General features: G+C 38.1%; 2 protein-coding genes across 7 annotated transcripts in view; both read left to right on the top strand.

Moving 5' to 3' along the window:
* The window catches only part of LOC107696122 (metabotropic glutamate receptor 1-like), a 30567-nt gene extending 24258 nt beyond the window's left edge, over positions 1–6309 (top strand). For 3 of the 4 annotated variants that reach the window (XM_016496307.1, XM_016496305.1, XM_016496306.1), the window contains 3 exons: positions 178–304; positions 1877–2819; positions 5175–6309. In XM_016496307.1, the coding sequence (XP_016351793.1) occupies positions 178–304; positions 1877–2819; positions 5175–5919 (1815 nt within the window). In that variant the 3' untranslated portion in view covers positions 5920–6309. The remainder of the gene's footprint in view (positions 1–177; positions 305–1876; positions 2820–5174) is intronic. The other variant, XM_016496308.1, reaches the window with a different exon arrangement.
* A 2030-nt stretch (positions 6310–8339) lies between these two features.
* Positions 8340–18753, top strand: part of LOC107696121 (ras-related protein Rab-32-like) — a 17421-nt gene continuing 7007 nt past the window's right edge. Inside the window, exon 1 of one of the 3 annotated variants that reach the window (XM_016496304.1) lies at positions 8340–8898. In XM_016496304.1, coding sequence (XP_016351790.1) covers positions 8685–8898 — 214 coding nt within the window. In that variant the 5' untranslated portion in view covers positions 8340–8684. Of the gene's footprint in view, positions 8899–9546; positions 10101–18753 lie in introns of those variants that run through there. The other 2 variants (XM_016496302.1, XM_016496301.1) reach the window with 2 other exon arrangements.

Here is an 18753-nt window from a genome sequence, read left to right as displayed (position 1 = left end):
ATATATATATATATATATATATATATATATTAATGTAACTCTATGTATACTAATATAAATACATTTTTTTTACATTGTTAGTTGTTGTGAGATGAATTAACTGATGTTAACTTGTGAAACTTGTAGAATTGTGAAGTGTTACCATAGCTGGCATCAATGTAAATATCTTGATTGTAGGTGATCCGTAAAGGTGAAGTGAGTTGCTGCTGGATCTGCACTACATGTAAAGATAATGAATACGTTCAGGATGAGTTCACGTGCAGAGCTTGTGACCTGGGCTGGTGGCCTGATGATGAACTGGCAGGTAAGAGACTTTGTTTACATTTCATTCATCCTCCTAATTAACCACATCTATTAAAATATCTCTTCATTTAAACACTTAGACTACCATTTCATTGAGAATAGCTCAAACAATATTTGCCCTATTCCACCAACGTTTATGCTTTAGATTCTGTTCAGCCCATATCTCCTTTTGACTTCTCTCCTATCACTCCTCTCTATGCCCTCCGCATCCTCCTTACCCAACACCCAACACTTACTCTTCCTCTGGGCTGTGAGCCGCACGTTATTTTGACAGCTTTTTATCCAGCGAGCAGAGCTGGATAATGGTGAGGTTGGAATCCCATTAGTACCCAGCAGCCGTGTGTCAGGCTCAACAGTTTCACCACGGAACCTGAGCAGCAACAGGGAATTCTGATTACTAGAGAGACAGACTGATCTGAGATAGAGAAAAAGCTCTGTCATAGTGAATGAGAGAAAGAGACCCTTTAAGGATGTATAGAAGGCTCTGTCATAAATAATGAGAGTGTTCAGAATGCATAGAAAGGAATGCACACAAAAGTGGGGCATATGAAGCTTAAGGGACAATGATGTGACATTCTTCTATTCATTTATTTAAAAAATATTTTAAAAATGCAATTCATACTCCACTGTTGAAATGTTTGAGGTCAAGAAGATGCTTTTGAAAGACGTCTCTTATGACCAAGGCTGAATTTATTTGATCAAAAATACAGCATTATTGTGAAGTATTATTACAATTTAAAATAACTGTTTCCTGTTTTAATATATTTTAAAACATAAGTTGTTCCTATGATGGCAAAGCTAAATATTATTATCAAAGTTGAAAACAGATGTGCGACTAAGGCTAATATTTTTGTGGAAACTGTATAAAGTTCAAAATAACAGCATTTATTAGAATTTATTTTTAAACAATGTGAAAGTCTTTAATTGACCTTTTGATCAATTTTATGCATCCTTGCTGTATAAATGAAAGCATAAAAAAGTACTAACCCCAAACTTTTCAGTGGTAGCGTACATACAGTACAATGACTTTTGTACTGACTTTTGAACCATTACTGATTCAATGCTTATTATTTAAAAAAAATAATAATACTGTCCGCATTTTAAATATTTGTTAAAAAAATACACATTTGACACATTGAAAAAATAAATGTAAATGTTTTTGATCAATTTTATGCATCCTTGCTGTATAAATGAAAGCATAAAAAAGTACTAACCCCAAACTTTTCAGTGGTAGCGTACATACAGTACAATGACTTTTGTACTGACTTTTGAACCATTACTGATTCAATGCTTATTATTTAAAAAAAATAATAATACTGTCCGCATTTAAAATATTTGTTAAAAAAATACACATTTGACACATTGAAAAAATAAATTTAAATGTTTCACAAGTACATTACAGGTATTCTGGGTGTACAGGAAAATAAGGTTACACCATAATTCCATTTTAACTTAATTACAATGATACAGCAATCCAGAAGTCCAACAATCCTGAAATTCTGTATTTGTTTTTGTCCTGTTCTTCATTTATTTTCCATCCATTTTGACTTCCTATCTGCTTGTTTTATTCCAGAATGTAAGCCTCTCCCACTCAAATACCTTGAGTGGAACAGCGTGGAGTCCATCATCGCAGTGGCGTTCTCCTGCCTCGGCATCCTGGTAACACTATTCGTCACCTTTGTCTTCATGCAGTATCGTGACACACCAGTGGTGAAGTCCTCCAGTCGTGAACTTTGCTACATCATCCTGGCGGGTATCTTCCTTGGCTACGTATGCCCCTTCACTCTCATTGCACGTCCCACTGTGATCTCCTGCTATCTGCAGCGCCTTCTAGTGGGCTTGTCGTCGGCCATGTGCTACTCCGCTCTGGCAACCAAAACCAACCGCATTGCACGCATCCTGGCTGGAAGCAAGAAGAAAATCTGCACACGCAAGCCCCGCTTCATGAGCGCCTGGGCCCAAGTGGTTATCGCCTTCATCCTGATTAGTCTCCAGCTGGCCGTGGTGGTTACGCTGATTGTGCTGGAACCCCCCAATCCGGTGAAGAGCTACCCCAGCATCAGGGAGGTGTACCTCATCTGTTACACAAGTAACGTGGGCGTAGTGGCTCCGTTGGGTTACAACGGCCTGCTCATCATGAGCTGCACCTACTACGCCTTCAAGACCCGCAACGTGCCTGCCAACTTCAATGAAGCCAAGTACATTGCATTTACCATGTACACCACCTGCATTATCTGGCTGGCTTTTGTGCCCATCTACTTCGGCTCCAACTACAAGATCATCACCACCTCCTTCTCTGTCAGTCTCAGTGTTACTGTAGCACTGGGCTGCATGTTCACACCCAAGATGTACATCATCATCTCCAAGCCCGAGCGCAACGTACGCAGCGCCTTTACGACCTCAGACGTGGTTCGTATGCACGTGGGCGACGGGAAGGTGGCTCCTTGCCAGAGCAACAGCATCCTCAACATGTTTCGAAGGAAGAAGAAGAACAACAACGCGACCGGCAGCACTAAGTGAGTGACAGATAATAATAGGTTTGAGTCACATTTCTGAAATATCAGCTAAATGCACATACAGGCTATGAAACATATGGAAATAAAATAATAGTATTTCTTTTTCAGTAGCACACCAACATGTTGGACTGCAGCGATAGCAATGAAAGTGTTCTTTCTAGCATGTGTGTGTATTTGAGTTGTCTCTCCTATGTTTTTCTACCTGCTGCAAACCAAGAGTATGTATGTAGCTAGAGCCAGACACTATCCGGCCGTCCTCTATCTGTGCTGAATCCTCGTCTAAAATTTAACCTAATTTTCATCTAACTACCCATCCACTTAGTCCCTCTCTCCTCCTCAGTATTAACCCACTTTTCAGTGTGCCTCCTCCCCCCCATGTCAAACCTTCTCCTGACTAAAATTTTAACCCAGTTCTCACAGAGGCTGTAGCTCCCATATCCAGTTCCCTTCTACTGCCCCGTTCACACTGATAGCAATTTTCTCATTGACGTTCCTACTACTGGATACCTCAACGCTGATGGTGGGCTTTAGTCTTTAGAAAATCTGATTACAAATGAGATGCATTCCAGGCAAAAATACGATTTTCATGAGGAATCTGGCTGCTAAAAAGTAACATTATAACATTAAAATAACTTTCAAGTAATATTTGTTTGTAGATCACAGCAAGTCATAGTGCATCGTAAACAAGTTGAACGATTTTGCATGAATCAGACTCGTCGCTGCCCATTTGCATAAGCATAACCAACTCTTAACTTTGACATGTTACTGGATGCCACACTAAGTTAATGATTATTTGCATAAATGTAAACTTTTGTAGCAGTTTTCACTCTCCTTGGTACTGCCCATGTCAAGTCGCTACTTATTTGCATCAAAGTAAATGTCTGCATAAACTTCACTCCTATTGGAATTCGCTGGTTACTACATTGATTTGCTGCTCACTTGCATAAATGTAAACATTTGCTTAAACTTGACTCCCATTGGTAGTTGACACGTGGATTATTTTCATTAATCTTGATTCAATATGATACATAGAATTATGTCTATTCATAAGAGAAAATTATTCTACTATTATTCTACTATTATGTATTTGACTGTGTGAGGATTGCAGTGTGTGCTTAGAACAGAGTGAACTATTTAAAGCTTGGAAAACATTCATATAAGGAAAGGACCTTGTCCCTATGTACAGAAGCTAGAAATAAGTGCGTGATCAGTTATTGATCACCCTTCAGGATCTCATTTATGGTTAAGATTCTTTGTCTAAAAATACAGAAAGACATGTATGGAATCTGTTGAACAGCTTCAGGACATATATATGTGAGTGCACAACTGGATTCTAAAGTGATGTTTGCAAACACAACTCAGCTTTATTTCCTTGTTAATAAAGTCTATCTGGCTTCAAAACCCCCAAGACATCAGAGCAATTTATTCTAACCAGAAAGATTCTATAACATGAGTCCCTGCTCATTTGCATAAACTTAAACTTTTCTTAACTTGACAGATCACTTGGTATTCTTCACATTAAGTCACTGCTTATTTGCATAAAATTAATCTACTCTCAACTTGGACACGTTACTAGATGCCTCACCAAGTCAGTGCTCTTTTGCAAAACCTAAACTTTTGCCCTCCCATTGGTAATTGCTGGTCACCGCATCGAGTTACTGCTCATTTGCATAAACATAAACATTTGCAAAACTTTACTATTGTTGTTATTTGCCACATTGCTGCTCATTTGCATAAATTTTAACTTTGCTGTAATGTGACGCATCACCAGACATGCCCACATTGTGTCGCCAGAATCTACCCACTCTCTTTGAAAACAAATGACTTCCAGTCGCTATGCCGCTGCAAATCACTGTCAGTGTGAACGCCCCTTGATTCTGACCCTCTTTCAGCTCTGAGGCCTCTCTGTCCGGTTAACTTAATTACACTAAGAGCGGACAGCGAATGCCATGTTCATCTGAAACTGAGGGGAATTTCATAAACCCTTATTCATACTGCATAACACACGTGATGCATGTATAGAGCAACGTGTGTCAGTTTGAGCAGAGCAGTGCAGAGAAGGGATGGCAGAGAATGAGCCATCGTGGCTTTCATAATGCTCTGTAAGCAGGTCATTATGAGATACACAATTAGCATGTTTGAGGGATCTCTGTCAGCGACTTCATGAATTAACAATGTTGAGTTATGCATTGTGTGCTAACCCTAATCATGAGAGTTTTATGGCTGATAATTGTATGAATTGTATGAAAGATGACATGCATAATGATCATTTTTCTGTGATGTTCTTCTGTGTCTCTGTGTCGCATTCTGGCGTTTCTTTGTGGGAATAACGTTGGGTCTCTGTTTCATTCATAGTCCTAATGGAAAGTCTGTGTCATGGTCTGAATCAGGTGCCAGACCCCAGGGGAGGGGGTCGAGTGTGTTCCACAGACTGTCTGTGCATGTGAGGAGGCAAGCGGTCGGCCAGAGTCAGACGGCAGTCATACGACCCCTAACTAATGCCTCACAACCCTCCGAGTCTGAACATGATGCTGGTCTCAACACAGCCCCCAATGGCTCTCACCCCGACGACAAGGATCTCTACAACCTCAGCGAGGGGCACGATGGGGGTCCCCAACATACTACAACCCACGAGAGAGGGGTACCACCTTCCTATTCCCCTCCTAATTTAATAGATCAAAGCCCTGATTGTCCTCCAGGTAGGCCAGTGGACACACTGAGCTCTACGGTTCCTGATTTTGACCAATTTGTAATTGGCACAGGAACCAATTCAACCCCCGTCGCCTATAATTCATCTGCCAATCAGCTGCCTCTTCCCCTGCAAGGGGAGGCGTTCCCTGAGGAAGGTTCAGAAATGGAAGCTCTCAATCTCATTCAGGGGTTTCTGTGTGAGAGTGCCACACAAGAAGAGGAGGAGGAAGAGGAATGTGTGGAGGAAGAGTTAGCACAGAGTAAGCTGACTCTGCTCACTCCACCTTCCCCCTTCAGGGACTCGCTTCAGTCAGGGGGGTCCATTCCCGGATCCCCCGGCTCTGATAACAACCCTCCCTTTGCCCAAAATATGAACTACACCCCAAAACAGAGCTCTTTTACGCTATAAAAGCACATGCTCAGGACGGCGCTGTTTATTAATCGATCACTGCAGGATATCATTCGCTTGCTTATCTTCACAAGTCTCTTTCAAAATGTTTCGGAAAGCAGGAAGAACTGTAAAATGAACAAATGGGACATCCTGTTGGGAATATTTTTCTCCGAGGCAGCGCTGGCAGCATCCGTTTTCCAAAATGCTGCAGAATGTTGGAGTGCCAAATATTATTGTGTTGCTGTGTCCAAAATCCACTGGCTAGTGACATCACAACAGTCTAGGAGTGATAATGCCAGCTTGCTGCTTTACGATTTCACTCTTGACATGCTTTCTGGGATTTTATGTGCTTTTGAACTATGTAGCTGGACTTGGTTCTGATTAAGAAGTTTAGTTACTATTGCTAACTGAAAAAATTAGGGTTTTGGATGCCGACAGCACAGACACATAAATGCATAAGTGCATACAAGTGAATCATATCTCATATTGGGCTGCTGTGTATCTAGTTTTGGTATGTGATTTCCATTTTTTAAACGGTTTCAGTATCTGTGTACAAGTCAGAGTGAAACACGGAAACCATGTGCGCACAATAAACCACACTTGGTTGACTGGATGAGTAAATGTGGAATTTCCCAGCTAAAATGTTTTCCAATTTCCTTGTGGCTCCCAAATGTAAGTTTCAGTGTTTTTGCTTAGAGAGTCAAAGGCAAGAATGCTGATTGTAATTGGTGTAGAATACTATTTTAGCTTAAATGTGGAGCCAAGGTAAATAAAAGAAATTGTTTTTCTTAACTTTACTTTGTCTCATGCGTGAACTCATCCTTGAAAAAGGGAGTGCTGTTTTGCAAATGTTTGTATACTGTTCTGCCATCTATTGTTTTCCACACAGATGGTGTCTTTGTATTTCTGCTATATGTTTCTATGATATTTGTAAGTTTTAAAAACAATGTCTTATAACTTGCTCTTTGTGATAAAGGGACGTACCGTATATGGTGGCACTGAAGCTGGAGTATTATTTCAGCAACTATTACAAACTTTCAAATGTTCCATTTTTAAATTGTATCTATGAGTAGTTGCTTCTAGTGGTAACTTGTAGCATTTACTGCCAATCTCGCGTAGGATTATCACATGAATTTGCGACTGTAACACTTTATAAGTTTTGCAGGACTATTAGAATGCAACTCTCAAAAGAATACTCTTGAGTATCTTACATATTGTAATTGTTATAATGGATTGTAATATTAGGTCTTTTAGTGTAAGTTGTTTGGAACAGAATCATTTGTTCAATGTAAATTAATTGAGAGATCACCTGTTTACATGGTCAAACTTAAAAATGAGGAAAATGCTCTTTTTGCCAGGACAAATCATGCTATAAAATAAATATTTTATATCTAAAAATGTCTTTTGTTTTTCACCACCTTTTCAGTTTAAGAACTTGATGTGTTTATGGATTCAGAATGTTTATGCACTTGTATCTTATGAATTGCAAATGCAAGTGCTTTTTAATACATTATTAAGAACAGTTTAGTATCAGTTTAGTTTTATTATGTCATGGTATCATTATCTTCAATATCTCTGAAATGAGATTTTAAAGGCACATGTAAGATTTTTTTATTAAAATATCCAAAAACCACTAGAACAGTGTTGATTTTGCTGACTTGTGTACTTACTTACATTATACCAAATGTTTCGAAGAATGTTTAAATCCAGAGAAATAAGCAATTTTAACTAGTGACACGGACCGTGTCTATAATGTCATTTTGTCGCCTGCCAATGACGTCACAACCCCTTGATTTCCGGTTTTGTTTTGTAGAAAACATGGAAACACCAAAGACGCTTTAATATGTTGTGCGTTTTATTAGACAGGTGACGACCGCACTGAGTAGTATTATAACAGAACTTTCAAATGTATCTAGTATGATAAAACAGCCCTGCTTTTTTCCCCCCACATACGCACGACCGGAAGGAGCGGAAGCAGTCGACTGTGGCATAATAAAAGCTCCGCTGCTTTCGAGCCGTGTGCTGCGCTCGTTCAGCAGCCTCGTTTCGCTTGGACGGCTTTCAGCTTCACCCTGCTTCGTTCTACTATTAGCTCATCCATGAACATGATTTCTGCCGGAGTCCCGTCGGATTGCATCGGCTGTGGGGATGAAGACGACAACTCCCATGATTCCACACTCAGTCAAGGCGTCATCAAACTACGCCTTTGTCTTTTTGTTTATTTTCAATACACGCCCTCTATCGGCGAAAATTACATGTTGTGCCTTTAACGTGTTACTTCATGAAAGCATCATTCTCTTACCCCACATCACCATAAATGCGGTTTATTCACATTGTAAGCACTCTAAATGCCACATCAGGTTTTTATTTTATCTTCTTCGTTTCTGTCTGCTTTTCACACAAAATATGATGTTGTGCAATCTTTGCAGTCGTGCCTCCCGCTCAGAAACCGCACATGTTGAAATTCAAACTCTTTTGTTTAACTTCCACAACTCACCAGACCGCAGCGCGTGAGTCTGTGAGTGTTCTTTATTTTCTTTGACCCTAAAGCCCAAGCGGGTGAAAAGCAAAGCAATCCAATCGAGGCGTGATATTTCCGGGTCCTATGACTTATCAGGTGGTTGTCCGGTGGGAGGAGAGGGAGAGTGTGCTTTCTGTTTGAATACTTTCCGTACTCTCGTCCCTGAACCCAAGCACTTCTCCAAACTGTGTGAGGGAGAAGAGGGGAAGTGGTTGTTCAAAGTTGCCAAAACTTTCCTCTCTCATAACTGACATTTGGCAGCATGGCAGGCGGGTCCGTGTCGGAGTGTAAGGAGTATTTGTTTAAAGTTTTGGTAATCGGGGAACTTGGTGTGGGAAAGACGAGCATCATCAAGCGATACGTGCATCAACTCTTTTCGCAACACTACAGAGCGACCATAGGAGTGGATTTTGCGCTCAAAGTCCTCCACTGGGACAGCAAAACGCTAGTGCGGCTACAGCTGTGGGACATCGCAGGTAAGGACGTGTAAATGGCAGTCTTAAATCTAGGTTTCATTTAATAAACCTATACCGATGCAGTTTAAAGTGTTAAAGCCTTATAAAATTTATAAGGTTTGTTGTACTTGTCTCGACATTAAATAAGCCTTCAGGCACGCACACGTAGCACATTGATGTAATGTTGGGCTTGAGAGACTAATGATGGAAAGTCCGAGTTCATTCCGAGATTCGGTTCCTTTGAACAGTTCAACTTTTCTTATAAAGCATGACGTAATTGCGTCGTCGCGTGGTCTCTTAAATCCTGACGTAGCATATTACATGCGATTAACCGCTCCAATAAAGATGATAAACAACATATAAAGTCTGTAGCATAGTTTGAGTTTGCTTTTTGCATGTTTATTTAAATTAAATTTGATTAAAAGCCTAAAATGTAAATTATTTAATGTAAAATGTAAAGGTTTAATTTGATTTCATGTGTCCAACTTGAATCAGTTAAAAACAGTCAATTAGAACCTAAATAATTTGCATTTACATTCAACTCAACATGTACTATTGATTGTAAGCACTCTAAATGCCACATCAGGTTTTTATTTTATCTTCTTCGTTTCTGTCTGCTTTTCACACAAAATATGATGTTGTGCAATCTTTGCAGTCGTGCCTCCCGCTCAGAAACCGCACATGTTGAAATTCAAACTCTTTTGTTTAACTTCCACAACTCACCAGACCGCAGCGCGTGAGTCTGTGAGTGTTCTTTATTTTCTTTGACCCTAAAGCCCAAGCGGGTGAAAAGCAAAGCAATCCAATCGAGGCGTGATATTTCCGGGTCCTATGACTTATCAGGTGGTTGTCCGGTGGGAGGAGAGGGAGAGTGTGCTTTCTGTTTGAATACTTTCCTTACTCTCGTCCCTGAACCCAAGCACTTCTCCAAACTGTGTGAGGGAGAAGAGGGGAAGTGGTTGTTCAAAGTTGCCAAAACTTTCCTCTCTCATAACTGACATTTGGCAGCATGGCAGGCGGGTCCGTGTCGGAGTGTAAGGAGTATTTGTTTAAAGTTTTGGTAATCGGGGAACTTGGTGTGGGAAAGACGAGCATCATCAAGCGATACGTGCATCAACTCTTTTCGCAACACTACAGAGCGACCATAGGAGTGGATTTTGCGCTCAAAGTCCTCCACTGGGACAGCAAAACGCTAGTGCGGCTACAGCTGTGGGACATCGCAGGTAAGGACGTGTAAATGGCAGTCTTAAATCTAGGTTTCATTTAATAAACCTATACCGATGCAGTTTAAAGTGTTAAAGCCTTATAAAATTTATAAGGTTTGTTGTACTTGTCTCGACATTAAATAAGCCTTCAGGCACGCACACGTAGCACATTGATGTAATGTTGGGCTTGAGAGACTAATGATGGAAAGTCCGAGTTCATTCCGAGATTCGGTTCCTTTGAACAGTTCAACTTTTCTTATAAAGCATGACGTAATTGCGTCGTCGCGTGGTCTCTTAAATCCTGACGTAGCATATTACATGCGATTAACCGCTCCAATAAAGATGATAAACAACATATAAAGTCTGTAGCATAGTTTGAGTTTGCTTTTTGCATGTTTATTTAAATTAAATTTGATTAAAAGCCTAAAATGTAAATTATTTAATGTAAAATGTAAAGGTTTAATTTGATTTCATGTGTCCAACTTGAATCAGTGTTAAAAACAGTCAATTAGAACCTAAATAATTTGCATTTACATTCAACTCAACATGTACTATTGTTTTTTTCTCGTTTGAAAAGTTGCTAAAACTGTCAATCAGTTGTAAACATATTTCCAGGTAATATTATTTGTGACATTTTACCACAACATTTTAAGACAAATCCTATGCTTTTACTATCAGCCCGCTCACCGTTTCTCGAATCATTATGTTCAAAAGTATGTTCAAAAGATTATCCGTTCATTAGAATCGTTCAAGTGATTTAAACCACTTAAAAAAAAAATCTATATTTACTTGAAAATTCTTGACTCAAAAACCGCTAGGACAGATTCAATCTAATTTGTGAACGAATCGTTTAGACCGCGTTAGTGAACCAGTTCAATTGTATAATTGAAAAGATCCGACTCGAAGATCGATTGGGACATCGCTTTGACTCCAGAATCAAGATCTGCTCCCAGTTAGGTACCCCAAGGCTACTTAAAATGAAAAATGGAAATTCTGGCTATTAGAGGTCTCTAAATAAACGCAAAAATTAAGTTTGGGAAGAATGCGCTAAACTTTCTGAAAGCCCAGAATAAGTTTGAGTTCTGGAGCGATATGCTTCATAGAACTATTATGACTTTGTGAGCTGCCTGTCTAGACCTAATCTGGGCCAGAACGTGCTTAAAATGTTGTCTTAGTAAGCAGCTCACTGGGTTCTGAGACGCAGCCTAAATAGCCTAAGTTTACTAACCAATCTGCAAGTTATCAAATTCCACATATGCGTTATCTTTGTTGATTCGTTGGCACAAACAGACCCACAGCAGCCTACCACCAGTGCTGTGTAACTAAATAGTGAAAAGGGAAGTGAAATCAAGTATCAACAGAAACCTTGACGTGACGTTACGGAATGCAAGCAAGTCATAAAACAAGAATGCAATCTTTCTTTCTTTTCTTTCTTTCTTTCAATGTCTCTCATGTGAGATGACAGATAATGAGAGAATTGTGTAACTGTACTAGCCTTCACTTGCTTATAAAACCACATTTGGCAGATTGCCTGGCGCTCCACATGAAAAAGGAACACAGCTCTTATAACACTGCTTGTGGACTTCTTTATGCACTTTACACACATCTACAAGTCATAGATATAGGCTACCATATCTATTCTGTTCTTTGTTTAATATGTTCCTATGCAACATTTTTTCCCCCACCCATACAATACAGTGTCATACATTTAACCCTGTAGTGTCTGACATATGAAATAATAGTAATATATATATTTTTTAAATATTTTAACCTTTAGACAAAAAATTTACATACAATGCAGTGCAATACAATTATATTCCATCTGTTCTTTGTTTAATATGTTCCTATGCAACATTTTTTCCCCCACCCATACAATACAGTGTCATACATTTAACCCTGTAATGTCTGACATATGAAATAATAGTAATATATATATTTTTTAAATATTTTAACCTTTAGACAAAAAATTAACATACAATGCAGTGCAATACAATTATATTCCATCTATATATGTAGACGTGCATCCAAATGAGAGGGAGAGAGACCGCGTAGCTAGACATTTCTTCTTATATTAACTAACATACTCTACGATTAGCTCAGTGAATAATTAAAAAAAAACATAGACCTGGCCAGAACAAGCGAAGTGATACAAAATTGTGAAAGGGCGTTCCTGTAGCGATACCAGTACAATATCTTACGGTTCTCAACCAATCAGATTTGAGAACCAGAACGAACTGCTGTGTGTATATATATATATATATATATATATATATATATATATATATTTGGAAGAGTGTTAGTTAATAAGAGTTTTTAATTTGAAACAGGAAGTTTCAAATTATTTTTTTCTTGTGAAATTACCTGGACATTCTGGTTATTAACTAAGCATTTGGACATTTTGAGTACAAAGTCCAGGCAATTATAAACAATTAGTACAGGCCCTACAGCCTGGGAAAAACAACACGTTATGTTACAGGAAGTGGAGATTAAATAAATAAGATTAGGTATATTTTATGTCAAATAAAAATATACATATAACAAATAGAGCATGCATATATATATCTGTAATATAAAACAAAATTGTAAAACAGAATGACAAACAAATATTATGCAGTCTTCAGCCAAAGAGCTATAAACTTTGTTTTTAGCTTTTAAAGGACATTGACCTGTCTAGTTTCATTTCTGTACATCTCAGATCCTGAGGCAAAGTCATTGTAAACAAGACACTGTTTTTGATAGTTCATATGAGTTTTTCATATAATTTTTTTTAATTATCAGTAAAATTACCTGTACCAGTCATTCACTAATTATTTGGACATTTTGAGTATAAAGTCCAAGCAATTATGAACAATTAGTACAGGCCATATAGGAAAAACAAGTTAATAACACATACTTAGGAAAATAGAGATTAAATAAATGAGATCAGGTACATTATATATATTAAAAAAAAGTATGGCAAATAAAAGACATCAACTATATTTCTGGAAAAAAGTATAAAACAAAATGGTAAACCATAGAATGGCAAATATACAGTGTCTCTAGCCAAAGAGCTATAAAAGAGATATAAAAAGCCATTTTTAGGGGACTGAGTGCAGTGTTTCATCAGCCATGTGTTGACCTTCATTTAGTCGCAGTATTCCTTTAAAATAGAGTTTATGTTCCCCTCTTCCTTAATTTCTTTCTCACTCAGCCTTTTATTCTCTCACCCCAGTCTTGGTTGTCACAGTGAGCTGCAAGGACAACGTCAATGATGTGTGAATTGCACAGGTTGCATTCTTTCAGTCTGTATGTGGGTGCATGTGTGAATGTGTCTGGAGAAAAGCTGGAATACTGTACTTTACTGTGTGGTGTACCATATCAATGATGTATAATTAAAAAACACAGGCATATGAACTGCTCACTGTGACATCCTGGCCTAGTTCCCAAAACTAGTCCAGACCTGTATGATCCTGGATAAAGTTGATCAAAGTCTGCCCCATTTACGCATTTACTTCTACACTGATAATTAACTCTCTTAATCATGCACATAATTGGTAGCTCAGTGGTACTTATCAAGTACGCTGGATTTCTATACCCGCACCGACTAGCGATTACGATAATGACCCTGAATTGGATGAGTGTAATCAAGGCCTTCTTCAAATACATATGTGTCAGACCCTGACTGAAGCCAGGGGCTCACCCGCCTACCTTGGCCCAGAATAGCAGTGCTCCAGTGGGGCTGTCTGAAAGAGACATGCTTATTACAGACATGGAGCTTTAAAGAAACTCTTACCCTCGACGTGTTAGAACATCCATCCATCCATCCATCCGTCTCTGTCTGTTGTTCTGTAGATCGATCTATCTATCTATCTATCTATCTATCTATCTATAGTGTATCTGTCTGTCTGTCATTCTATCTATCTACCGTTCTATCGATTAAAATCTTTATATATCCATAAAAGTATTTGTTAATTTATTTATTTAATCTTCACTTTACATGTTGTTAACTTGTTTTCTAAATATGTATTGATATTTGAATTGTTTTTGACAGAAATGTCTTATGCTCACCAAGGCTGCATTTATTTCACCAAAATTACAGTAAAAAAACAGTAATATTGTGAAATATTATTATATTTTAAAATATAATTTATTACTGTGATGGAAAAACTGAGTTTTCAGCTGCCATTACTCCAGACTACACTGTCACATATTCGTTCAGAAATCAATCAAATCAATCAAAATAATTTATTAGTTTTATTTTTGTTTATTTATTTGTTTATTTTGGTCAAGAAGTTTTCTAAAATACAGCTACAGTGGTCTCTGTCAGTATTGGGTGATCTTTGGTGGTGCTGATTGCAGATAGCTTTTGCCCCAGTGCTGTGAAGCCTCTGTCTCTGGTCATTAGCTGTACTGTTGGTTGGGGAAGTAATGGCGGCCCAACACTGAAGTGTGTTGATGTTCCACTGAGTGCCAAAAAAACTGTCTTGGATTGTTGCCATAGCAACACACCCACGAGATTGTTATCTTGATAAAGGCCATGCAGGAGAAGCTTCAGGTTGCCATGGCTATGGACAGCGAGTATCCCTGTCTCCCTATGCCACAACCCCCTCTTTTCTCTCACCGTCTCAAGCTTTTAAGTGATCTTCTTTTCAGAATCACCATAATTCACATTAGCAGTCATATTTAGAAGTACACAGATTTGTTGTGATGTCTAACCAAGAAATTAAACAATAGTCAGGTTACTATAATGGTTTCAAAGTTACAGCATGTGGGTCAATGACATACTTTTTTTGTGCTATACATTAATTTATTGAAACATACATAAAAATTTAATTATACAGTTACTTTAATACATATGGTTTATGATAGGCATGTTTTTCATTTCTGAATTTCAAATTTTTTTACTTTATTATTATTTTTTTTTAATTATCAGTTTTACTTGGTTACATCGCACACTGTTTCCTAAAGATGCAAAGATCAATTGTCCATAGACTGACAGAATTTCTGTTTCACATATGCGAATGCAATTATTCCTCATTCAGCTGATATAATGCATTTCATAAAGCCAGTGCCACTTGTTGTGGTTTTAAAAGGAAGCAATAGAAACTGCTATCAGATCTAGACACTGAATAAACCTTCACTATCATTAAGACTCACTCAGTGTTGTCAAAACAGTTCATTGTTAATCATATTTATTGTAAATCATTAGCTGCTATCGACCTCTCAAAATGTTGATTGGCTCATCTCTATTGCCATCATGCAGTCAAAGCTTTTGTTTACCTCGGGTCCCTTTTTGCTGTTGAGAAACTGTCAGTTTTTGTTGTGCTATATTTGCACATGCTACAGGCGGGTCGACGTCCCATCAATTCTTTTGTGAGTTGTAAAGACAGGTCCATGGATTGGTGATAAATGGAGATTGATTCTTGACATTGCTTCCCCAGAGGGGAGAATAAGGTCTCCCACTGCACAATTATCGACACCATCATTTCTGACTCTCTCATTCCCTGCATGGCCAGTTTGGGGCATCTACATTATTGATCAGAAGCACTCAGAAAATGACTAAAAATAATAAAAATTACCTAAAACCTCACTGTACCTCACCTGTCAAAAAGGGCCTTCATTAAAAAACCAAAGTGCAGATATGTTGTGGTTGTGCTGTATAATAAGCCCTGTTTTGTCAACCATTGTAATAATCATGAATTGTAGTGTAGTAAAGTTTTGATCACATAGGAGAAGCACAAACTTTTGCCCAATCGACTCTTTGCTGAGCTGCCTTTGATTATTGTTGCTAACTCATATTTCCATAAACATTTCCATAAAATGTGTTCATAAAGTGGTAAAAACTGATATTAACATTTTTTTTCCAAATATATTTTTTCATAAAATCTGCCATTTTGCTTAAAAACATACATTACAGTAAAAATTTGTATTTTCCATTACACTGTATATCCTCCATTATAAATGGCTGAATATGGGGGTTTGTATATATATATGTATGTGTGTGTGTGTGTGTTCTATCTGTCTGTCTATCAGTCTATCAGTCTATCTATCACAACTTAAAATTCAACATGTGTTGTTTCAACTTAGTGTTCTGCTCTTGATTTAAAATTATAAATTTAGTTAATTTTTAGTTTAGTTTAGTTAAATTTAGTTAAGCTGGATTTTAACAAATTTTAATTTGTTATAGCTAATTACAGCAACACACACACACACACACACATACACATACAGTAAATAAACCAACCGAACAAGTTGGATGCCTATAGAGAAAGTAAAAGTCTTAAAAGCATAACTTGACTACAAATTCTTTTCACAATCAAAGAAAATGTGCATTTCTTTGAATTGCACGAACTAGATGAATTCAAAAATGTCTTTCTTGGCTTCTTCATTTTAGTGCAATTTCACACGCCCCTCAGGGATCCATGGACCAGGGAACGCACCTTTCATTGTGAAACTATTACATCACACTGTGACTTTTTCTCAGTTAATAAAAGCTTACTACTCCATTTGCCTTTTTCATGTCGGGCTAATCCTCAGCTTTCACACTATTCTCTCTCCAGTTCTCCTTTTCTCTTTCGATAAGTATAGCTGACTTTCTGTGAAGCACTGCAGGTACTGTTCTCTTACTCAGTCAGATTTCTCTGGTCTTCTACTTTTCTATAAAAGTGCCACACACAGAGAACCATTAATTCTGAGAAAATGCCAGTTCTCAACAGCATGCACTGCATATTGTGGCGAAAAGTATTGATCAACTGTACGATTCTGGCCCTTCGCATGGTGTTTCTAGGAATTAAAAGCGGTTCTGAGATTTTCTTTCTTGACTTGGTCTGTGACAGCTGGCCCAACGCACCAAATGCGTTCACAAGTTCGGATGTGTCTGGTCTCTGGGTATTCAGTATCTTTAATTCATCAGAGTGAGTTAAAAAAAAAAACATTTTGTGTGCCCAAAATGGACTGGGAGCCAAGAATTAGGGTCTTCTTATTAGTCTTCTTGTGTGTCAGCCCTCCTGTGTGTTCACCTGAGGTTAAATGGTCTAAATTTAGACCGGCAATCAAGTGCAATTAGCTGCTGAGAGACCTAAGGAGCTTTTGGCATGTGAAGTGCGTAGCTGAACAAAGATAATGGAACTGAGACCGTTGGGTTTGGGGTTTGGGGGTTGGGAGTTGGGGGTGATGTGCTCCATGTTTTCAGTGCTGATCACTGGAAACCAAATATAGACATCTGAAGGTCTACACGCTATAAACCTACTGTATTGAATGGAACGGCAGGGAGCAGGTTTGGACTGGGGCAAAATTTAGCTTTGTAAAAATCCAGTCCTTGTGGCCCATGTTTGAGGGCTTGATTAGGGCCTTTAAATCTGAAACAAATAACACAAATCTATAATATATTTATCAGTAGATATTACTAAGTCTAAAATGCAGTTAACTATATTAATATTGCCTATTTTGTTGCATAAAAATGCACAATTGACAGTAAAGCATTGATTTTGAGTCAGGATGCAATAAAGTAAATTTACTGCAATAAGTAACAATAAAATTGGTAAAAACACTGAATTTATGCACGACTGCATTCTGTCAGACTTAATTCTTCTTAATTATTGAATGAATTTTGATTCTCAATTCATCTTAATTATTGAATTCATTGAAAAAAAGGCTGTCAGTTTGTGCATTAGGAGTGGGGATTCGTTCAGACTCTTTCTGTAAGTTACATAATTATGCCAGTTCATGGCGACAAGTGATTGTCTTTATGAGTGAGTCATTCATTCAAAAACACTGATTCATTCAGGAATTAGGCCTAATCATATGACTGATATTATGGGCGAGCCATTGAATCCTTCACTCAACTTTCTCCGTTTTCCTTTGCCGAACAAAAATAAACAGTAGCCGGAAATATTGTTATTCAAGATTAACTTCTTGCTGTTTATTGAACAGCTCTAAAAAGGACAACACACTTACAATCATACTGTTGGTTGCTAATATAACCATAACAGGGTGTGATGACCAGCCATGATATTCGGAAAAACAGCATTCTCATTTGCATCATATTGCTTGCATATGCTGTATTTCCACCCAACAGTAGCTAGAAATTTAAAGTAGCTTCCTACAATACCGATTAAATGAATTTTACATACTCAGTTCTGTTTGTACACAGAGAAATGTCAATATCCTTCAGCCTGTTGGCATAGAAGCGAAAGATGTGAATCTTCTATCTCTCTCTCTTATCACAAACACACACGCATTGCCTCGCTGCACTTCCCCAGTTTCTCTCACACTCCGAAGAAAGAGTGAGAGAGTGAAGAACAAAGCAATGTCAGGCATTACAGACAGGCCCGTGATCACAGTCTTCCTCTGTCTGAACTCCGATCTGAGAGAGTGGTTTGGGCTCTAGATGCTGCATAAACACTAGACTACAGCGTTCTAGACTCATGAAACTGCTCTGTAGTCTTTTTGTTCCTATGGGAAACGGCACACTGCCACAAGTCACTGATCTCATTCTGATGGGCCTAGGTGGCTTGATACTAGTGGTTCGCAACTTAGTTTTGAAAAATAGCTTTTAGCTTAGCATACCATTAAAAATATACTAATTTAATGCAGCATTATGCAAAAACCTTTAGTTAATCTTGCTATTGTAGAAATGCATTATTATTTAGGCTACTCTTCCTTGTGTTCTGTGAGTGTGTGTGTGTATATA

The sequence above is a fragment of the Sinocyclocheilus anshuiensis genome, unplaced genomic scaffold, assembly GCF_001515605.1.
Source record: "Sinocyclocheilus anshuiensis isolate Anshui unplaced genomic scaffold, SAMN03320099.WGS_v1.1 scaffold306, whole genome shotgun sequence".
In the NCBI taxonomy this organism is placed as follows: domain Eukaryota; kingdom Metazoa; phylum Chordata; class Actinopteri; order Cypriniformes; family Cyprinidae; genus Sinocyclocheilus; species Sinocyclocheilus anshuiensis.
Note: the sequence above shows the minus strand (reverse complement) of the source record. Positions and strands in the feature narration are given on the sequence as shown.